The sequence below is a fragment of the Lissotriton helveticus genome, chromosome 1_1 (genome assembly GCF_964261635.1).
Source record: "Lissotriton helveticus chromosome 1_1, aLisHel1.1, whole genome shotgun sequence".
NCBI lineage: Eukaryota > Metazoa > Chordata > Amphibia > Caudata > Salamandridae > Lissotriton > Lissotriton helveticus.
The window spans coordinates 1,033,951,438-1,033,975,776 of NC_136057.1; the positions used below are offsets into that span (position 1 = coordinate 1,033,951,438).

Below are 24,339 nucleotides of genomic sequence, written 5' to 3' on the forward strand. Positions count from 1 at the left end.
CCCTTTAGGAAGACACAACAACTTTTTGTTGCCTTCTCCGCACAACACAAAGGCAACCCCATTTCCAAAGCAGGAATAGCCAGATGGATTGTTAAATGCATTCAAATCTGTTATCAAAAGGCTAAACGCACTTTAACAATACCCCCAAGAGCGCACTCCACACGCAAATTGGGGGCCTCCATGGCTTTCCTGGGGAACATTCCTTTAGAAGACATTTGTAGAGCAGCCACATGGTCTACACCACACACATTAACCAAGCATTACTGCGTAGATGTGCATTCCAAACAGCAAGCAGCTGTGGGACAGGCTGTTCTCAAGACTCTTTTTCAAGCTTCTGCAGCTGGCACGGGCAACCGCCCTTAATGGAGGGACTGCTGTGTATTCTATGCACTAGATATGAATTTAGCAGCCCACATGCCTCGAACTGAATATGCTACTTACCAGTATGCATCTGTTCTTGGCATGTAGGGCTGCTAACATTCATATCGCCCGCCCTCCTCCCCGGTGCCCGTAGCGGCTGCAGACACTCTCTTGCATTCATCATTAGCATGGACATCCTTTACACTATTTCACTCCATCTCTGCCACAATGGCTAAAAACAATCTGGGGATGGAGCCGATGCCCATGCGCACTGTAGTCCAGGGGAGGAGCCACCTATCTCGTGATACTTCGAAGACTCTTCCAGGACAACAATGTGCAATCATCCGGACCCAACACTAGGCGGCGATCTATGCACTAGATATGAATGTTAGCAGCCCTACATGCCAAGAACAGATGCATACTGGTAAGTAGCATATTCATTACTGAAGCCTCTACCCCGATTATGGACATACTAGTCCCCCCCAATTATCACATCATCAGGCTGGACAGATCTCCTGGCAAGACGGGCGGGGGAATTCCATGCATTTTTAGGAGCAACCTCTCCGTTACGAAAGTCAACTCCCCCTCCCTTTCCTCCTGTGAACTCCTCTGCCTCGACATCTCCAGCGAGGGCAAACAAGTTTGTGCTTTACATCTCATCTATCACCCGCCTGGTGACAATCTCATATTCACCCAACAACTCATGGACATGATCACTGCCAATGCAGGTCGGCAGACCACCCAAGTCTACCTGGGTGACTTCAATCTCCACTGGAGCGATCAGAAAGACACAGTGGTGAATAGTCTTAAAGCTTTCCTTAATGCGCTTGACCTCTCCCAAATATGCGATAGACCAACACATGACAAAGGCTCGATACTCGATCTCATCATTGCCAAAGAGAATTCTACACAACTGGAGGCGATACAACGCTGCGATTGGTCAGATCACCACATTATCACCTTCTTTATCAATGAAAAAGTTAAACCTAACCCGGCTCAACCAATCAAATCCAAAACGTGGAAAAGGGACATGAAGAAGCTTAACCCCTCTACCCTGCCTCCCCACATCGGCAATAGCCTCCTTCCCCCTTCAGATACCTCGGATGTTCAATCACTGACCGACCACTACCTTGACTCTATGAATACAATAGTCAATGAAGTCGCCCCACTGCAACTGAAGAGAGTCTCCACCAAAATTTCTAACCCCTGGTATGATGATAGACTCAATGACGACAGGCGTACTATGCGAATGGCAGAGCGCACTTGGAGATCGGACCCTTCAGCACTGCACCTCAAAAGGCTTAAGAACAAGAGAAATGCCTACTTCAGGAAAATAAAGCGCACAAAGTCGGACTTCTTTAGCCGCCAGTTGGACCAAGCAAAAAACAGGCCAAGAAAGCTATTCGAACTAATCAAGACCCAAACAAAGACACAACCTTTACAATCAAACAGTACAACTAGCGACACCCCACCCTGTGAAGCCTTCTCTGCTTTCTTCAAGCTAAAGACTGACAACATAAGAAATGACCTCATCATGGATGTAAGCCGATTCCCCAACCACATCAGAATGTCTAACACTCAACCTAAAAACAAGGCATCCTGGCTGTACTTCGATACCTACTCGGAAGAAGCAATACACAAACTGCTCTGCACCTTGAAGCCCTCTAATCACCTCACAGACCCTCTACCTGCTAATGCTGTAAAAGACTTCATCCCTTTGCTCCTCCCTCTCTGGACCAAAATCATCAACAGCTCCCTACAACAAGGCCTCATTCCAGACTCCCTCAAGGTGGGGTAAGTCACGCCTATACTCAAGAAACCTACAGCTGATCCGTCTGACCTAAACAATTACCGGCCCATCACCAATATCCCCACCCTGGCCAAACTGCTGGAGAAATGCGTCCAACTCCAACTAACAAAACACATCGATCAATTTGACCTCCTCAACCCTCATCAATCAGGCTTCCGAGCGAAACATAGCACAGAAACAGCTATGACACACATAATTGATGACGCCCTCCAATTTCTTGATCGCAATGAGTCCTGCCTCCTCATCCTTCTTGACCTCTCCTCAGCATTTGACACGGTCAAACATGAGAACTTGTTGGAGCTGCTAAGCACTAGAATGGGTCTATCGGGAACTGTTCTCAAATGGTTTTCGTCCTTCCTTCACAACCGGTCTCAGAAGTTCAAGATCAACAATGTGCTATCTACACCCGTGCCTGCAGACCTAGGTGTTCCACAAGGATCCTCCCTTTCCCCCACACTGTTCAACCTCGTCATGGAACCGCTCGCCACCCTGCTCCAAGCCTCCAATATCCAATTCCATATGTACGCTGACGACACACAACTTTACCTAAAGCTACAATCCCCGGAAGATATCAAACATCTGAACTCCACGCTTATCAACACTCAATCTTGGCTGGCCGATAATCACCTCAAACTAAATGCTCTGAAAACTGAGTTCCTACTCATCTCACCCCCGGCGAAAATTTCCACCACCCAAACATGGCTCAATAACCTAACAGCACTCAATGTCCATCCTACCATCGTGGACTCGGCGAAATCCCTAGGCATCACACTCGATGCCAAGCTCAACATGCAGCAGCACGTTAGCAAAGCCACGAAAGGAGCTAATTTCCAAATCAACACACTGAGGAAAATTAAACCCTTCCTCCCTGCCGAAGACTTCCGAACTGCTGTACAAGCTCTAGTCATCCCTCGAATAGACTACGGAATTGTGGCCCTCAGTGGACTCCCGCTATCCACAACAGCACCCTTAAGAGCCTCCCTGAACACTGCCGCGAGACTCATTACTGGCGCAAGAAAACATTCGCATATTTCCCCAGACTTAAAGTCTCTAAAATGGCTGCCTTTTGAAGCTAGAATACAGCTAAAAATTGCAGTTATGACACACGCGGCCGTGCACCACAATGCACCCAACTACCTCGCTCAAAAGCTGTCTATATCAGGAGGTTCGAGATCCAATAGAAGTGCAAAAAATCTACTCCTGAAACCTCGTAGATTCCGGAAAGAGAAAACATACAAGCGCTCCTTCTCAGGAATGGCACCCAGGATCTGGAATGCGATCCCTCCTGAAACCAGGCTTATCTCCTCCACTGCACTCTTCAAGAAAGAGGTGAATGCCATCCTTCTGGCCAAGATCTCCTGAACCTTTTAGGGGCCGGATCAGAGACTCTGCATTGCTTTGTATCACTGCTCACCCTGTCCTTTGGCACTATACTTCTACCTGGTGGGAACACTACCGACCAATATATGATACACTTTGGCTTACTCAGTCACTCTCCTGATGCCCTCACTCAGTGTTCTCTCTATACTATGACATTGGTATCAGCCATCCACACACCCAAGGTGTACCTGAACACCTCTGTAGTGGGATCAATGACTTGTGCCGTCTTATATTACCTGTTTACCTGATTGTATATTGATATGTCTTATGTATGTTATTATTATCCTACCATGCTAGTGACTATTATACTGCTCCCACTATCTCTGTTCACTCCTACTGCCCCTGCCCTGTCTTTGTGAAGCGCTCTGATATCTGTAAGGATCTTGTTCGCGCTATATAAAACTTTGAATAAATAAATAAATAAAATAAATAAATAAATAAATCCCAGCGCTTACAGTAGTAAAAATGAGATGTCGAGCCAGATTAAGGAAACAATAGTGTTTTTAGGGATCTGCGAAAGGAGAGATGATTAGGTTCTGCTCGCAGATGATGGGGGAGGAAGTTCCACAGTTTAGCAGCGTTAAGCGAGAATTGTGGACCTCTACTTCTTGTCTTCCTAATCCTGGGGACAGTGGCCAGGTTCAGGGTTGTGGATGGAAGACTTCTGTTGGGCTCATAGGGCTGAATGATATTGTGAAGAATGGGTGGACCAGTTATAGAAAGGGATTTAGTTAGCTTTCTTATGTTGCCAAATCTTCGTTTCTCACTTTGCGCTCATGTTTTCTTTTGTTTTTGATCGTTAGTGCTGTTCTCAAAACATATGGATTATTTTATTGCAAGGTGATATTGTTTCTTATGTGTAATTTCTCAAATTATGCTTTAACACATAATTGTGCAGTATACCCCAATCCACCCCACTCCAATCCAGGCCAGTCCACCCCACTCCACCCCACACCAGTCAATCCCACTCACTCCAGTCGACCCCGGAGCAATCAAATCCATCTCACTCTAATTCAATCCACTCCAATCCAATCCACCACACCCCTATCCCCGCAACCCACCCCACTCCAATCTGTTCCACTCCAATTAAAAACAATTTCGCCCCATTCCAATCCAAAACAATCTCCCCCACTCCAATCTTCGGCACTTCAATCTAATCTGCCCCACTCCAATCTGCCCCACTTCAATCCAAAACAATCTGCCCACTCCAATCCTACCTCACCCCAAACCAATCCACCCCACTCCAATCCAATCTACCCCACCCCAGTCCAGCCAAATCCAAACTACCCAACTCCAATCCACCCTATCCCACCCTATCCCACCCCACCCCACTCCAATCCCATACAATCCACCCCGCCCAATCCAATCCACTGCAATCCAATCCACCCCACTGCAATCCAATCTACTCCACTCCAATCCACCCCATGCCAACGCATTCCACCCCACTCCAATTCACTCCACTCCAATCTAACCCACCCCATCCAGCCTACCTCACGCTAATCCACCCCACTCTACTCCAATCCACCCCACTCTTCCCCTTTTCAATCCACCCTGCCCCAGTACAGTCCACCCCACTCAACGCAATCCATTCAGCCCACCGCACTCCAATCCAATCCCCCACTCCAGTCCAATCCCCCCTCCACTGCACTCTAATTCATCCCACTCCAAACCACCGTACTGTAGATCAGTCGACCCCACCCTAATCCAATCCACCCCAAATCAGCCTAATCTACCCCATTCAATTCCAACCAATCTACCTCACCCCATTTCAATCCAATTTACTACAGTCCAATCCACCCAATCCAGTCCACCCACTCCAATCCAATCTACTCAACCCCAATCCAATCCACCCCAAGCTACTCCAGTCCTATCCACCACACTGCCTCAATCCACTCCAACCAACTCCACCTTAATTCCGCCCCACTCCACTCTACGCCCCTCCACTCTACACTACTCCACTTTATGCCACTCCACGCCACTGCACTCTAGGACACTCTCTGCCACTGAACTCTACTCCCCTCTATTCAACTCTATAACACTGTACTACCACTACTCCAGTCTACGACACTCTGCTCCCCCACTCTACTTTAGGACAATCCACGGCACTAACTTTTAGCCATGCTGAACAGCACCCACACTGGTGTACACCGTGACAATACTACATTGCCAAAGCCAATAGCTTTTGTATAGGCGAGACCTATTGGCTTTGCCAATGCTTGTTTGTCTTTGCCATGCCATGCCATTTGAATTGCTCCCTCAGTGTTACTGACAGTACTTGCCCTTTGACCTTTTAATTTCTTGTCTCCTGTTATTTGCTCTGCCATTGAATTGTCGTATCACCTCTAAAGAGGCCTTCCTTCTTAAATCACTAGCTTTAATTCTGTCGGTGTCTCTCGAACTGCCCTTCTGATTTCTACATTTATAAAAACGTGTTCCATATGGTGGTTTGTACCACACGTTTGCTGTATCTAAGTACAACTAATACGTGTTTTATTCACTGATGTAAGAAACTCATAGTAGACCCCTTGACATTTTAGATGTATTGGCTAAAGCATTTTATGAAATTATTGATTTAGGTTTGTGATGCCTCTGCCCCAAACCTTGAGGACGTTTTGAGAGATGTATTGAAATGTTTACATATTTTTGTGCTGGAAATGTAATATGTTTATGTATGAAATATTTTATTTGACATGCTTTTGTATAGCATGGATTTGGTAATAAACACTATTTAATTTGATTTTGAGCGATTTAACAGTTCTCAGTTTACCGACCTCAGAACGATGAAAGTGACAAGATTCGAACTGGAGACCTGCAGCAGAATTCATGGCTCTGCGACGTGGGTTCAACTGATTGACTCACCCTCCTAGTGTTTCCAATTTTTATGGTTGACAGGTTGCCTACTTTGTTTGGGTTCCTGTTTCTGCTCGTTTGTTATCTGCCAGAGCATCCATTCTTTCACCTCGATAGTGGCTTGATTATTCCGATAGCTTCCCAAACCTATTTTGTTTCCTGTAGCTGTCTGTCTATTACAGAATGTTCTTCCATCCAAGTCCTTCCTATTTCCAAGCGTTTTACAACCCTACCAGCTTCGTTGCTCCTATAGCCTGGGTCTCCTGCAATCTGATTTCTCCTCCCGTTTCTTAGTTATCCCACCCAGCTTTAAAGCGCGAAGGAGCAATTTGGTTTCTGCTTTCCGTCAATTTCTGAATATCTTTCTGTGTCCTTCCATCTAAATCTTAATTTGTCTTGCAGTTACCAATCTCCCTGAAGTTCCAGCTGTTTTATCCAAACTTTTGTTTTGTTTGGGGTGGAGGGGGAATGTAGCTTCTTGGTTCCTGTGGATACCTGTTCCCCACACTGTAGTTATAGAAGCTTGATAAATTCATTGGCCTCCTAGCTTCCTGCACCTCCTGTCTCCTCTGTTTAGTGACATGTGGGCCCCCTGAGCCTCTCAGGAATGCACCCTGATTTTCATAGGCAGCAGTCACCACCTTCACCCACAGACTGTGCCATCAGCGTTCAGCACATTAGTTCTGCAGATATATTGCTAGTGCGGGAGGAACTAGTTCCCTGGATTATTGTCATATGTTTCCTATTAATGCAACATTCGGTAGGGTAGGCAATGAATGCTGCTTCTGCTTTTGTCTTTCTCTCGTCTCAGAACGGCAATGTGCAGTGCCTCTACCGAAGATGTCCTCCTATGCCCTGTGCGGAGCCTTTCAAGGTGCCTGGAGAATGCTGCCCCCAGTGTCCAGGTACGCCTATTGCATGCCGTATTTAATTTTATTCGACATCAGAACACTTTTCAAAAGTCAAAGGATCCCTAGAATGTGAGGCCCATATGTGTCAGTGATACAAGGCTAGCCGCATTAAGTTATACATATAAGTGTTTTTTGCTGGGATTCTAGGTACATGCTCCTAGTTTGGTGAGCTGCAGTGCACTTGAACTGGGGAAGATTCATCCAGTGCACATCAGTCCTGACCTGCCCTATGAGCGCATGCATGTGTGGATTCAGCAGATGTGCTGCTGATGTTAAATTGTTCATTTGCACGCATCCATTGATATCTGAATTCACTGGTAAGTTGCTGGTGGGATGGTGTACCTCTCAGAAGCTTAGCACAAGATTAGAGAGAAGAGAGGGATAATGTAGCAGCTGACCATTAAAAAAGCTAAAGAGCCCTCTCTTCACAGGAGATGATGTCGCCCAGCACACATCTGCATATGTTAATTATAATTAGCTTGTCCCACTGCACCTGGACTGGGGCAGTCCAGATCCATAGAAACAAAGAAGGAGGGCCCAGGCCTTTGGAGCCAAACACAGGAGCAGCTCGTCTTTGAAGTTGTGGCGGGAAGGGATCAGGCAGATGTGTCTGCTAGGGGTTGAGCTGAGGCTCTCTGGGAAGCTCTTTCCATAGACAAGTAGCAGCCGCTATATTGGAATGTCCCAGAAGGCTGTGCATGAGGGCGTTGACAGTGTGGAGTGATGATGTGGCACCCTAGGATTGGCCAGGGGTGCCAGTCTTTTAGAACTTTCCATCCCCGCTCAAAAACTAATCCACAAGAGAGAGACAGATGAGAAAACACTGGACCTGGGAGCAGCAATGGAGAAAGAATACCCAGTTGGGAGGAGAAGCCACCTGATGCCACTGCAAGGATGGACTTCAGGACTTTTATTCCAGCTGACCCACAGGGCTAGCACGGTATCTCCAGGCTGCCTGCGAAACAGTTAGGAAAAGGGACCTGCTGGGGGACCCTGTAGAGTTCCCCTGGGACTTCTGTGTACTGTCACTTGACTCCACTGACACACAGGTGCCCCCCTAGTAGCCCGAACGCTGTGGAACATGAGGAGTGCAGCAGGGAGGGTGTTCTGCAGAAGGGCTGTCAGACTGCGGAAGGGTTGTGGAAGACACCCCCCCCCCCACCACACTCAAAAGAACCTCACGAGCCCACGTGAAGGACAGGTCAGGCCCAGGGACCCAGAGAATACATTCTCTCAACAAAAACACCCTTTGGTGGCCTACAGGCCTGAAGAAAAGGATTCTGGTGGCTAGGGCTGGACACCAGAAGCAAGGCGAGCCCAATATCAACAAAATATCCCGTAGGGACCTGAGATACAGCCTGGTGCCCTGGGGGTCTGGGCAGAGAACCAGAGTATGAAGCACATGATGGTCTGCGGTAATCTTCAGAAATAACCCAAGGGTGGGCCATGGTCTGGTGGTCAGCGCTTCTTCAATTCATGATGTTTTGATGGGTAGAGGGCACACATGGGGCCCCTCTGACCAGAGCCTGATACAACCAGGATTCCTCCGGGCAACCCATCCTCAGAGGGCCGACATAAAACCAGAAGGTGCTGCAGCGAGCAACCCTCACTGGCCCCCAGGGGCCACCAGCTCCCATGGACCAAAGACAGGCAGGTGCTCCTCCTGCCCCCACGTCTTGGGAATGGGTGTTCTTGACATCAAGACCCTCACCCATGCTTGCATTGAAGCGAGCGGGAGAGCAGTTGAGTGGAACAGTGCGACACCCAGGAGAGGTGCACCGCACAAAGGGAGACAACTGGGACTACAGGGGATTTGGGAGTCCCCCAACACCTGCCAACAGACGCAATATGTGGGTGCTCCGGGTGGGACGGGGGCACCAGTGATGAGAAATGCACAAACTAACGCGAGGCAGCAGCTGCAGAATTTTGCTCATGACTTATTCAACACACTAAAGCTTACCCCATAAGGTCCTTGGGTGGGCCACCAAATCAGGTTATTTTATTCTGTGGTGCCCCCAAGAAAGGCAGGGACACCACTCACATTATCTGAGCGTGTTGTGGGGGTCTTCAGGAAGCACAGAACCACCTTCCTGTCTCCCCAGAAATGCTTTCTTCAAACTCACCCTAATTTTCCCATGGGTTTGAATCCCTGTCACTGGGGACAGTTACAGGTTGGAGCTAGTGCTTTTGCATCTGGACTCTGGGGTGTGGGGATCTCTGCTGGGTGGTGATAAAGCTGCAGTAGCAGCATAAAGAAAGACTCCAGGACACATGTATTTAATATGTTACTTTATTGATAAGGATAATAGCTGACAATGCAAGGTGTTAGAGTTAAATTTATTTATTTATTTATTTATTTTGAAAGTTTTATATAGCGCGAACAAGATCTTTGCAGATATCAGAGCGCTTTACAGAGGAGGGGTACGAGCATGTGAGTGAATAACCATTGGGGTGGGGGTGGTATATGAGGGAGCATAGACAAACAGATACATCAATAATGATAAAAGTACAAATAAGTGGTAGCATAAACAAACAGGTAAGTCAATATCACACGTCATACAAAAATGCAAGGGGTTCGCACAAGTGGTACAGCTCGGTATCGAGTCTTTGAAGTTAATCCCCAGTAGTAATTCAAGTACATTTAGCCATGAGGATAGCTTTTACTTCTTTCTTAAAAAGTATGGTAGAGGAGATGAGCCTAGTTTGAATGCTATTGACTGCCGGTATTTCCCCCGTTGATGGTGGGTTATAACATGTATTGTATATCGGTTCTGTCCCTATTGACTGCAGCGGTGTTACATTGGTGAATTATGACATGTCTTCTTTAACTGATGTGGTGACACCCTGACAAAGCCAGTAGGCCTGTGTTATTGATAATGGCACCCCCTGATATAGTCACATTGCATCTAGTATAGGTGGGAGGTATTGTGGTTATATGGTACAGGGCCAACTTGGAGTGTAATGTGAGGGTATCACTAAAGGTATTGCTATCTACCTGATTGTGTATATTTGCAATTCAAGCATAATATGTAGTAGTGTGTGTAATAAAAGTACTTTTCCTTGTTATAAGAAAAAGCTCTGTCTGGACAATAATTTATTGAGTGATGTTGTTGCCTACTGTGGGAAAGTGATTATTATGTAGTGTGGTTGTGAGGCTTTATCAAGTAATAATGTCACAATCTTTATCAGGTCCATTCTGATAGATACATCTGCCGTGTGGATTCCTCACCTTGTGAATATCCCCTTGCGTCAGCGACATTCGGAAATTCTTTTTGTAGCCTCGCGCCGACGTGGACTCGGACGTCATAGAGACACGACATCGCTCGCGACTCCGCTGACGTCACCGACGCCTACAATAGGCCCACGCCGGCGTGATGACATCAGTTCCCTTTTTTCCGCGTCGTCGACGCTAATGGTTTCGGGATACTCTGTAGCTTTACTGGTGACTTTGTTGCTATATTTCTTCGATTCTCCATTCTCTGACCTTTTTACTCGGTTGTCATGTCGACAAAGAAAACGGGTTTTAAACCCTGTAGGGAATGTGGGAAGATGATGTCTGTTACGGACCCACATCAAGACTGTATTTGGTGTCTGAGCTCGGACCACGACGTTGATGGTTGTTCATCGTGTCAAAAGATGAATCCGAAGGCTCTCCGAGAAAGAGAGTCTAAGCTTATTGTTGCCAAGCTGAAGGCAGATAGAGTTAGAAGATCTTCAAAACACTCGAAGAGGTCGAAGTCGAGATCTAGATCGAGGTCTCGAGAGGCGTCGGCTTCGAAGTCGTCGTCTGATCACGCTTCCAGCTCTCGTAAAAAACATAAGAAGAGAAGGCATGAGTCCCGATGTCATTCGGATGATAAGTCTGGCTCAAGATCGAAATCTCCCAAGAGGATGAAGTCGAAGGTAATTCCTCCACAAGTGTCGGATCAGGAAGATGAGTCCTCGCCTTCGGAGTCGATAGTTCATTCTCCGACTCCGGTTCCCGATCCGACTCCGGCTCCGTCTCCGGCTCCATCTCTGACTCCAGAAGACGCCGGTGGAGTTCCTATTGAGGAAGAGACTTCGACTCCTGTTATTAAAACAGATTCGAATCTACCTCGAGGTCAACCTGAGCATCCACCTTTTCCGGCTCCAGGTCAGGACCCTTCTGCGTTTCTAAACGCTATGTATGGTGTTTTCTCAAGATCATGGTACCCCTCTGGAGCGCCTTCGGGTCCCATGGGTCCAATGGCATTCAATTTGGGTGTTCCTCACTCATATGCCCCGGCACCTTTCATGCCGTATATGCCAGCCCCGACCCCGCTGTGGCAGTACCAGGCTCCACCGAGGTCGACGCCGATATCGACGCCGACTCGACCGAAGTCGACGACTCCGGCTCCGGCGTCGCCTGCTCCAAGCAAGTCTATGGAACATCCTTCTAAGCCTTCGGATTCGATTCCGACGTCGGCTCCGTCGGATTCGGCAGTGGATCCGGCTGCACTCCGCGTTAAGCAGAGGTCTAGGAGAGAGGCTCAACGTCTCCTAGAAGAACAGAGATATTGTGAGTCTCATTCCGACTTAGAAGAAGGTGAGCTTGATGGGAGTTATTTTGAGGACCTGGCAGAAGCGAGTGGTCTTGAATTTTCTCCGGAGTGGGCTTTACCATCAGGCCCTGATACACCCTCTAAGGATGTTCAGCCATATCATGTGGTTATGAGAAAGGCAGCTGGACTTTTGGGTTTGACTTTGCCTACTGTCGAATTTAAGTCAAATTTACTAACTGAGGTTCTTCATTCTCCGAACTCTGCTGTGGAACCTTTGCTCCCTTTTAATGATGCTTTAACTGAGCCCATTATGGAAGTATGGAAAAAACCTTTTTCTGCTCCTGCAGTTTCGAAAGGTGTGGCTAGGAGGTATAGAGTGGCTCCTGAAGATCCTACCTTTTTGTCATCTCGCCCTTCTCCTGAGAGCTTGGTGATTCAGGCAGCGTGTTCTAAGAAGTCGGTTGGCGCTTTTCCACAGGTGCCTGGTGACAAAGAAGCTAGAAAGCAGGATCAAGTGGCCAAAAAGACTTTTTCTTCTGCAAGCATGGCATTAAAATCAACTAATGCCACTTGCCTTATGGGTAGATATGTTCATGCACTTATGGACTCTATGCGTTCATTGATCCCTAAGGTTCCAGAAGATAGCAGAAATGACTTTGAGGAAGTTTTATCTGACACTCAAGCTGCAGCTCGTCAGGTCATCCAAAGTGGCCTCGATACTGCTGATTCTGTAGCAAGAATCATGGGCACGGCGGTTGCCACAAGGCGTTCAGCTTGGTTGAAATCATCTGATTTTTCAGCTGATGTACAGTCTGCATTGTTGGATCTGCCTTTCGATGGTGAAGGACTCTTTGGAAAAAAGGCAGACACGGCCTTGAAGAGATTCAAGGATAGCAGGGCAACTGCTAAATCTCTTGGTCTTCAAGTCAGAGGTTCTACGACCAGGAAATTCAGAGGATTTGGTCGCTCTTCCTTTCGTACATTTAGGCAAGGTTAGCAGCAGCAGCAACAACAGCAGCAGCAGAATACCTTGTATAGGTCGTACAGGGGAAAGCAAAGGGCACGTCCTCAAGGGCTTCGGGCCTTATCCTCCTCCACCGCCTCCAACCCCCCAGCCACGGAAAAGCAGCCCTAGATCCGCCATTCAGGATCATGTGGGTCCGGTGGGGGGCCGGCTTACCCACTTTCTACGGGATTGGGAATCGGTTACATCAGATCTTTGGGTTCTCAATCTCGTAGAAAATGGGTATGCCCTTCCCTTTCGGGAGTTCCCTCCCAATTACCCGCCTTGCCAGGGATATTGCTCAGAGGAAGATCTGTTGCTTCTTCAGGAGGAAGTTCTTACTCTATTGAAGAAGGGTGCGATAGAGGTGGTCCCGGAGCAGGAAAGGGGTCAGGGATGCTACTCCCGGTATTTCCTGATACCCAAGAAGGATGGCAGGCTTCGTCCAATCCTGGATCTCAGGATCTTGAATTTTTATCTGAAGCAGGAGAAGTTCAAGATGCTCACCCTTGCTCAGGTTCTTCAGGCTCTGCTGGAAGAAGACTGGATGGTGTCACTCGACTTACAGGATGCGTACTTTCCCATCCCGATCCTGAAGTCACACAGGAAGTATCTCCGTTTTACGGTGGGATCGCAGCACTATCAGTTTGCGGTCCTTCCGTTTGGACTTACTACTGCGCCTCGAGTCTTCACCAAGGTGATGGCAGTGGTGGCGGCGCATCTCAGAAGATCAGGGATTCCTGTATTCCCTTATTTGGACGACTGGCTGATCAAAGCAGAGTCGTCGGAGAGAGTGCTCCATCATCTGCAGGAGACAACCCAGTTGTTGTACAGGTTGGGTTTTTCGATAAATGTACCCAAGTCTCACCTGGTGCCCTCCCAGCGCAACCTGTTCATAGGTGCGGTACTGGACACAACTGTATGTCGTGCATTCCCTCCCCCTCAAAGGATTCGCGACATACAGGAGATGATTCCTTTATTTTACAATGGAGCGGTCGTTCCAGTCCTGAAGGTCCTTCGCCTGCTTGGTCTGATGGCTTCTTCTATTCTGTTGGTCAACCATGCACGCTGGCATATGAGGGCGCTCCAGTGGTGCCTCCGCAGGCAGTGGTATCAGCACAATGGAGATCTCAGGGAGTCAGTGAGGATCTCCAGAGAAGCTGCGGCGGATCTGTCTTGGTGGGGCGTGGAAGGCAACCTGTCTCAGGGGAAGCCTTTTCAGTTGCCTCCTCCGGTGGCCACAGTAATAGCGGATGCATCCACTCTAGGGTGGGGTGCTCATCTGGGGGATCTGGAGGTCAAGGGTCTTTGGTCTCCAGAGGAAAGGTTGCTTCACATCAACCTTCTAGAATTGCGGGCGATACGTTTGGCACTCAAGGCCTTCCTCCCTTCCCTTCGCGTCGTTCGATCCAGGTCCTGACGGACATAACGACCGCGATGTGGTACATCAACAAGCATGGAGGAGTGGAGTCGCAGTGTCTCTGCAGAGAGGCTCTGCGTCTCTGGTCCTGGGTTCAGGACCATCAGATTTGTCTGATGGCAAATCATCTGGCCGGGGTTCTGAACGTTCGTGCAGACAGTCTCAGTCGGCAGTTCTCAGCCGACCACGAGTGGAGGCTTCACCCGGCGGTGGTTCACGACATCTTTCGGATGTGGGGGTCTCCTCGGGTGGACCTGTTCGCCACTTGCGAGAATGCTCACTGCCTGTCGTTCTGCAGTCTCCAGTTTCCGATGCAAGGAGCCTTGGGGGATGCGTTTCAGTTGAGTTGGGGAAATCAACTCCTTTACACGTTTCCTCCCATACCTTTGATTCCTCGGGTTCCGAGGAAGATTCGCCAAGACCGGGCCCAAGTCATATTGGTCGCCCCGGACTGGCCAAGAAGGGTGTGGTATACAGACCTTCTCCACCTCTCCTCTCACCCGCCGCTCCGTCTCCCTCTCAGGGCAGACCTCCTCTCTCAGATAGAGGGGCAGGTTCTACACCCCCACCTCCAGACATTACACCTTCATGCCTGGAGATTGAACGGGGCAACCTGAATTCCTTTTCCCTCCTGCCTGACGTTGTGGATGTCATTTTATCCGCCAGGCGTGACTCCACTAAGTCTATCTATTCTTATAGATGGTCAAAATTTGTCACGTGGTGTGGGGAAAAGTCTATTGCCCCTTTGAGAGCCCATTTATCTGATGTTCTCCAGTTTGCCCTTTCTCTGGCTTGCTGTTGCCACAGTGAAGGGCTATCTTTCAGCGCTGTCGGCATTTCTCTGCTTGCCTGACCAGCCATCTCTTTTTAAGTCTCCTGTGGTTTTAAGATTTTTGAAGGGCCTCACAAATAAGTTCCCTCCTTCTCCTTTCATTGTGCCTCAGTGGGACTTAAATCTTGTATTGACTTTTTTGATGGGTGCTCCCTTTGAGCCTCTTCACAAATGTCCCATGAGACTTCTTACTCTTAAATAGTCTTCCTCGTTGCAATAACCTCGGCAAGGAGGGTAAGTGAGCTTCAAGCTCTTAGTTTCAAGCCCCTTTTCTTGACCATTCATGCTGATTGAATGGTTCTTAGGACCAGGGCTGCTTTTCTGCCTAAGGTGGTAACTCCTTTCCATTTAGGACAGTCCATTACCCTTCCTACCTTCTATCCTCCCCCTCACCCTTCTAAGGAGGAAGAGAGACTACACCATCTGGACCCCAAAAGGGCGGTGTCTTTTTACTTGGACAGATCCAGAGACTTTCGTTTGGATGACCAGCTCTTTATTGGGTTTGCTGGCTGCAAGAAAGGAAGAGCGGTCCATAAAAGAACCTTGTCGAGATGGATCGTCCTCTGCATTAAGATCTGCTACTCTTTGGCCGGTAAGGAACCACCAGAGGGTATAAGGGCTCATTCTACAAGAGCTAAATCTTCTACCTCAGCATTGGCTAGAGGTGTTCCTGTAGAGGATATTTGCAGGGCCGCGACTTGGTCTTCCCTCCACATTTTCGCGAAGCATTACTGCTTGGATTCCGAGGTGAGGAGGGACGGCCACTTCGCGCGTACTGTCCTCCAGGATTTTCTGGTTTAGAAGAGTGGACACCCTCCTCCGGGAGTGGGGACTGCTGTGGGACTCTATTCACAAGGTGAGGAATCCACACGGCAGATGTATCTATCAGAAGAACAAGTTACTTACCTTCGGTAACGCTTTTTCTGGTAGATACAATATCTGCCTGTGGATTCCTCACTGACCCACCCGCCTCCCCGTTGTCCACTCTTCTATACCAGAGTTACTGTAATGTAATGTATATATATTTTGTTGTCATGGAAATGTTTCTTTTGCTTTCCTGCATTTGCTTTACACTGTGTGTTTTGCCCTTACTATTGTGTACTGTGTATACTGTATACCTTTCTACTGTCATTGGTCCGTCCGTGTGCCTCGATGGCACGGAAAAAAGGGCGGAACTGATGTCATCACGCCGGCGTGGGCCTATTGTAGGCGTCGGTGACGTCAGCGGAGTTGCGAGCGATGTCGTGTCTCTATGACGTCCGAGTCCACGTCGGCGTGAGGCTACAAAAAGAATTTCCGAATGTTGCTGACGCAAGGGGATATTCACAAGGTGAGGAATCCACACGGCAGATATTGTATCTACCAGAAAAAGCGTTACCGAAGGTAAGTAACTTGTTCGTTAGGTTTGTTTGAAAAATCTTCCCTTAGTCTTGGGTAGCTGTGTCACAGAGCAGCCAGGCTTAGACAAAGAAACAAGTGTGAAGCATTAAGGAGTACCAAAAAGTGAATAGGAAAGAAACACGACACAATAGGAAGAGGTGTGGCACAGTGGCCAGAGCAGGTGACTCCGGAGTGTAAGGCTCGCGGTTCGATCGCTGGCTGCAGCTCACCTCAGCTTCATGTGACTCTAGGCAATAACTCTCTTAATCTCTCCGATGGCCCCCAGTCCCTTGAAACCCATAATGTGTGATATGTTCATGCTTTACAAATAGGAATTATAATAAAAATCCAACATCGATGTATTAAAACAGATTGTATTTTCAGCTTTGAATAGACACCAGAATGACAAAAATCTATGAAGAGGAACCAGATATTTGATTTTTCAAAGAAAACATAAATTCCTGCATTTAAAAAATGCAGTAAATCGTTGCAATCTACTGATATTTTCGTTTAGGGTAAGTTACAAACATACGGGGTGGAAATGCCCTTAGCAGGTACTTGACGGGCCAAGTCTGATAAGCCCAGCATGGGTGATAGAAATATTAGTGATCTCTCATTGTGAAAGCAGAGGGATAATGTACGGATAACAGCAACCGTAAGAGTATTCTAAGCTTTCTGTCAGTGTCCCAAGTGGCTGATAAAAAAGACAGACTATCAGTTTTTTAGTTTTTAAGACTGTTTCCTATATGATCTCCAGAGGGCAGTAGTGTGCATACCATATGAATCTATGACATATCGACGCTTCAGAATCAGTGTTACAGATAAGTAACTTGTTATGACCACTTTCCTGGTTAACATCTTACTTTGTGCCTCATCACAGTACCTCCAGCTGAATGCCACTATGCTGGATCACCTTTCAAGCACATGCAGCGCTTCTATGATCCATCAGACAAGTGCCGTGATTGCATCTGCAACAATGGAACAATAACATGCCAGCGCAAGCCGTGTGCCCCCATACAGTGCACCCACCCACTGCAACAGGACTGCTGCCGGACCTGTGAAGGTAACCTCTACCGTTTTCCTTTCCACTGCTATGCTCGGTATTGATAATGTGTACTGTTTCTCATTTGGTAACTAGTAACTGCTGTTTCCTGGTAGAAGTATCTGCGGCCTTGCTTGGAGGCATGGATGTGTGTGTGCATAGATCCCCACTCCCTCGCACTGAGATGTGCTCCTTCCCAATCTCATGTAACTTCCAGCACCCAGTCCGACTTCCATGCACTGTCACAGACCTCTGCACACTCGTTCTCATAGCTTTGCAGCAGTGCTCACTACCACATACCACCTCTGTCCATTATGCTTTGCAGAAGCAGAGTGCAATAAAAATAACCCCTCCTCCGTCACAACCTAATGAATGCTAATTGCAATTAAAAGGTGTGTAGATTTCTGCTGGATCATCAGTCTGCAGACCGAGGGCCGTACATGCTAAGACTGGATTCACAAAAAGTGGTTGAAAATTTCTCACTGAGTTTTTGTGAATCTAATCAAGTTTTGTAAATCCACCTATTCACCAACCGGCCAGTTTGTAAAATAGAGAATCATTGTGAGTTGCAGACCAACCTGCCTTATGAATAGTAATTAGGACGTTGCTATGTACGATCAGCTAGAATCACAGCAGACCACCATCTCTGTGATTGCTTTTCAAAAATGAAATATTTTTGTTTTACAGCAGCACAATTTCCTTAAAGGAAACATGGTGGCTTTATAAAAACAAGTTTTCATTTTCGAAAAGTTTGAGTGAGAGTTGTCAATGTTCCCCTGGACCACTGCCTACCCCCCAGAAGCAGCCACTCCAATTCGTAAAGTGGTAGGTACCATAGGGGGCCGTTCCTCTTTTTGAATGAGTTACCACCCAACTTTGGAGTCAGTAACTTTTCAGTGGTTTATGACAGGAATTATGGTTGCAGACCATTTACCCCAGGGTCTGAATCAGGGGCAGTTCCTCCACTAGGGCGGAGGAGCGTCGCCCCACTGCTTTCTCGCAGTGCATTTTATGTTTGGTTGCGGGCTTGTGGGCCAGGCTGCTCTGTGAGCAGGGCAGGTGAGGAGTGGTGTGCCCACTCCTGAGTGCGCAAAGACTGTTTGGTCGGCCCTTTGGGGCCACCTAAACCAGTCATGCGCACTCTGCCCTTCTCCATACAGGCTGCAATGCAGCCTGCATGGAGAATAAGGTCTCCCCATAAGCCCCTAGCTGGGTGGTGTCCCGACCAATCACAATGCTGCTTGCAGCATTGTGATTGGCTTAGGGGAGGGATTCTAGCTGCCTGCTTTCTTGTCCAGCGGGAGGCAGGAGAACAGGGGCATAGAAGATGCGGGACCCGGCCGGCGGAAAGGTACGTTTAATTTTTTAAAACATTATTATTATTAAATTAACCCACACCACGCAACCTCCCTGCATGACCCCACCCTCCCCGTGAGACCCCCCACTGGCCGTGGCTGGTCTGAATCACTATTTCGAATGGACATCTAAGCTTCAACCCTTCCAAAGAGTGATTCATAAACCACTACACTTGGCAAACTGTCCACAAGCAGGAAACTGTCTACAAAATCGGAGAAGGTTCTCAAATGAGAATTAGTCCACAATTAGGAATTGTCCTCAAGTGGAAACTGTCCACAATAGGGCAATCTATTTCACAAATTGGAAACCTGAACTGTTTTAGGAAAATATTAACAAATAAACACTTGACACAACTGAACCTCCCTTAAAGGGGGGATGGTATTAAGGTGGGGAACGGGCTACAAGTGGCAAAGGATTAATTCATGGACTACTGTGAAAGCACTAAAAATGGCCTCGTTTGAGACATCCAAATATGGGGAGTTGGCCAAAGCACAGGAGACTTTCCACAAAAAAACCAGAGAAAGGCTGGCTACACATAGGAAGCTACCCATACTGTTGATGAATGATAATTGGAACACTTTCATAATCTCTCTTAGTAGCCACAGATTTGACATCTCATACATGGTCCATTGAACAGATACAGGACGTTTTAAGCTTCTGGGCTAACCCAAACAAACTTACACAAAACACTGAAAGTAGTAGATGTTATTTATTTATTTCACTTTTTTATATAACGCTGTTAGTGTACTTCACATAAAACAATATGGAGAAGATGGTTCGTTTTTACAATGCAAAATACAACTACATTTAAATGGATATGTGTCATTTTTTTCTCAGCCAAAAATAATCTTATGGTTGAACGTCCTTGCATACATATGTGTGGATGCAAAATGCTTTTTTATGGCATCGAGGTTTATCATAAAGCAACAGATTCTCTAAGAACTCTATTTTGTAGGCGGCACTCAAATCTTTTTATTTACTTCAGTACTTTGAAAAAAGCGATGAATGGAATGCTTGAATTAATCTCAGCCACTGGTAAATACTTGGAACTCTACCCAGTGCAAAATAACAATGACCCTTAATGGTGTTGGGAATTTTTTTGAGCTTTGATATCTTTGGTCTTTTGCAGGTTGTCTACTGCATGGCCGGGAGCTGGCCAATGGAGAGCAGTTCTCGGACCCTTCTGACCCATGTAGCATGTGCGTGTGTTGGGAAGGCAGTGTTTCCTGTGAGCCACGTGCCTGTCCGATCTTGGAGTGCCCATTTCCAGTCAAAGGCCACTGCTGCAAGGCGTGTGAAGGTGCGGACAAAGGGGGTGTAAAAACACAAGCGAGCAAGACTTTCAAAAGGTTAACACTGGAATGGGGCCAGGCTGAGACTTATTTGTGACACAATGTTTAGGGACAGAAGTTGATCTCACCATAGTCAGGAGTGGAGACCGTAGGCTAAAGAGGCCCAGACGTTACCAGACTTTCCTAATCTCCACATATAATAGTTTTATATACAAATAATCTAAATGAAAACTATTTACATGGGTACCATGGACAACCTTGCTGTAAAGTCATGGGAGTCTTAAATCAGGTTTTTGTAGCTCTTTATTATAATTTGAAGAGTTTTCCAAGAAATGGTGTGCACACACACACACACACACACACACACACACACACACACACACACACACATATATATATACATATACATATACATATATACATTCTCTCTCCTTATATATATATATATATACACACACACACACACACACGCACACACATACATACAGATATATACAGATATATCTTATCTGTCTGTGAAGAGCCTCTTGTTGGGTGGTTTTTATTTCTCTGGAGTCCAGTGGCTCTAGTTTTTAATGCAATCGTTAGTGTGATAGGATTTTTAGTTTCTTCATCTCATCTTTCCATGCTGCTACTTTGATGGTCAGCAATTCTCCTCAGCCTATATTTTTCCAGGTGTATCGGGTCATGTTTTTCCACTTCTGGCTTAGCAAATTCCTTTATTTTTTATTTTTTACTGCTCACTACTTTTTTATTTATTTATTTATTCAGAGTTTTATATAGCGCGAACAAGATCTTTACAGATATCAGAGCGCTTCACAGAAACAGGGGGTGACGATAGCATGAGGGTGACGCGACATAATATTGGGTGCAATATAAACTTCAGTAGCATGATCGGATAGCAGTCATGTTCTAATAGAATGTCAGTAAGCAATCAGATAAGCGAAAAATAAAAGACGATACTGAGTCTTACATACAATTACGATAAAAATCAGGAGAACTTATACTATAAGTATCTAAAAGTTACAGGGAGCAAGGGGAAGGGGCCTCGATACAAAGTAGGCTAACATGAGTAGTCCAATAATAGATATTTAGTGAGTAGCATAACAGGATCGACTGACCATCATGTACTTGTGGTAAACAAGAGGAATAAACAAATCTAGATCATGCAAAATATGACATTATTTGACATTAGACAATCATGAAACCAGTAATATCCAAGCGGCACGAAAGTCAATGAGGAACAGACATTAAAGTTCAGGTGAACTTAGCCATGAGGATGGCTTTCACCTCTTTCTTAAAGAAGGCCGTGGAGGAGATAAGCCTGGTTTCGGGAGGGAGTGCGTTCCAGATCCTCGGCGCCATTCCTGAGAAGGAGCGTTTGTATGTTTTTTCCTTCCGGAATCTGCGAGGTTTCAATAGTAAGTTTTTTGAACTTCTATTGGATCTCGACCCTCCTGATATAGTTAGCTTTTGAGTGAGGTAGTTAGGTGCCTTGTGGTGTACAGCCGCGTGTGTCATCAAAGCGATTTTCAGTTGTATTCTGGCTTCAAAAGGCAGCCATTTCAGAGATTTCAAGTCAGGGGTTATATGAGAGTGTTTTCTTGAGCCCGTGATGAGTCTCGCGGCAGCGTTCAAGGAAGCTCTTAGGGGTGCAGTTGTTGCTAAAGGGAGGCCACTGAGGGTCACAATTCCATAGTCAATGCGGGGGATGACTAGGGCTTGAACTGCATTTTGGAAGTCTTTGGCTGGGAGGAAGGGTTTCAACTTTCTCAATGTGTTGATTTGGAAATTAGCTCCTTTCGTTGCTCTACTAATGTGCTGTTGCATGTTGAGCTTTGCGTCCAGTGTGACACCTAAGGATTTCGCGGAGTCCACGATGGTGGGCCGAACATTGAGTGCAGTTAAGTTGTTGAGCCAAAGTTGGATGGTGGTAGATTTTGCAGGGGGTGCTATCAGAAGGAACTCAGTTTTCAGAGCATTTAGTTTGAGGTGGTTGTCGGCCAACCACGATTGGGTCTTTGTGAGAGTGTAATTCAGGAGTTTGATATCATCCGGGGATTGTACCTTTAGGTAGAGTTGAGTGTCATCGGCATACATATGGAAGTGTACATTGGATGCTTGGAGCAAGGAGGCAAGTGGTTCCATGATGAGGTTGAACAGTGTGGGTGAGAGGGAGGATCCTTGTGGAACGCCTAAGTCGACTGGCACAGGCGAGGACAACACATTGTTAATCTTGAACTTCTGAGTCCGGTTATGTAGAAAGGACATGAACCATTTGAGAACAGTCCCGGATAAACCCATTCTAGTGTTTAGCAGCTCAAGGAGGTTCACATGTTTGACCGTGTCAAAAGCTGAGGAAAGGTCAAGGAGGATGAGGAGGCATGACTCATTGCGATCAAGCATTTGGTGGGCGTCATCAATTATGTGAGTCATGGCCATTTCCGTGCTGTGTTTCGCTCGAAAGCCTGATTGGTGGGTGTTGAGGAGATCAAACTTGTCAATGTGTTCTGTAAGTTGAAGCTGTACACATTTTTCCAGCAGTTTGGCCAAGGTGGGGATGTTTGTGATGGGACGGTAATTGTTTAGGTCAGACGGGTCAGCTGTGGGTTTCTTGAGAATGGGCGTGACTTGCCCCACCTTGAGTGAGTCCGGGATGAGACCTTGTTGAAGGGAGCTGTTAATGATTTTGGTCCAGAGTGGGAGGAGCATGGTGGTGAAGTCTTTTACCGCGTTAGCAGGCAGGGGGTCTGTGAGGTGATTAGAGGGTTTCAGGGTACCGAGCAGTTTGAGTATTGCATCTTCTGAGTAGATGTCAAAGGAAGCCCACGATGCGTTGTTTTTTGGCTGGGCGTTAGACATTCTGATGTGCACAGGGTGTTGGCTTACATCATTGAGGAGATCATTCCTTATGTTGTCGGTCTTTTCAAGGTAGACCGTTTCCTTATTCTTCTGGTGCCTTACTTTCTATTGTTAAAGGGTTAAATGTTTTCTGTTATAGAGCTTATCTACTAAGCCTTTTCTCTTCATGGACTTTTCTCTGCAGTGTTTCTAGAGCACAACACTTTTTTTACACAGCTAATAAACTAAGATAACTGCATTGGCTACCCTTTCTTTATGAATTTCTACTGCAACTTCAAAAATCCAAAGTCTGGGAGAGTTTTGGATTTTAACTATGCAGTTGGCTACTACACTCCCCTTTTAAACCATCAAGGTTGTGGAATTCAGGCAGTCTCAAGTTAATCTCTCTCTGCTACTATTATGACCCCTTAGACCCGATCTCATTCTTCTCAACACCTTTCTCCTTTTGTATTCCTATTTATTTTCCTATTTGTTTGTATTTTCTTTTCTTTTGCTTTCTCTTCTATTGGATAGGGAACCGTGCCTTAGTTGATGTACTTGCCTATTTGTATCTGACAGCTCCTCCTTGCCTCCTCTGGCAAAGTGGGATTTCTACCCTAATCCTGGCCTCACATTCCCCTTATTTCTTTGGTACTTGTTTTTCTCTTGGGCTCTTTTGAAGGTCCTCTTCTGTACCTTTGGTCCTCTGTTACATTTATGAGTCACATGCAGATTTCCCTCTTCCTGTAAGACCTCTGACATTACATGCCCTCTTCATGCTGAACCCACAGGAGTCATTCATCCTCCCACTGGATTACTGTCCTTGTGTGAACCACAGAGATAACTCGGCTGTTATTTCTGAAACTGCACTCTCCTTGGGATGTTATCCTTACTGGAGGGAGGCAGGATGCAGTTTGTGATACAATCCATCACATACATTCTGATAGATACATCTGCCGTGTGGATTCCTCACCTTGTGAATATCCCCTTGCGTCAGCAACATTCGGAAATTCTTTTCAAAGCCTCGCGCCGACGTGGACTTGGACGTCATAGAGACACGGCATCGCACGCGACTCCGCTGACGTCACCGACGCCTATAATAGGCCCACGCCGGCGTGATGACATCAGTTCCCTTTTTTCCGTGTCGTCTACGCTAACGGTTTCGGGAATCTCAGTAGCCAACTGGTACTTTGTTGCCTTTTTGTTACCACTTTCTGCTTCTTTGTTTCTTGTCTCTTCGACGATGTCGAAAAAGAAGACTGGCTTCAAGCCCTGCAGGGAGTGCGGGAAAATGATGTCCATTACTGACCCGCACGAGGACTACATTTGGTGTTTGAGC

The 24,339-nt window shown here is 46.7% G+C and overlaps 1 protein-coding gene across 1 annotated transcript in view; it reads left to right on the forward strand.

The window, feature by feature from the left end:
• KCP (kielin cysteine rich BMP regulator) overlaps positions 1-24,339 on the forward strand; it is a 622,724-nt gene that overhangs the window by 371,083 nt on the left and 227,302 nt on the right. The window contains exons 33-35 of the mRNA XM_078677796.1: positions 7,212-7,305; positions 17,350-17,532; positions 19,997-20,167. Of these exons, the coding sequence (XP_078533922.1) occupies positions 7,212-7,305; positions 17,350-17,532; positions 19,997-20,167 (448 nt within the window). The remainder of the gene's footprint in view (positions 1-7,211; positions 7,306-17,349; positions 17,533-19,996; positions 20,168-24,339) is intronic.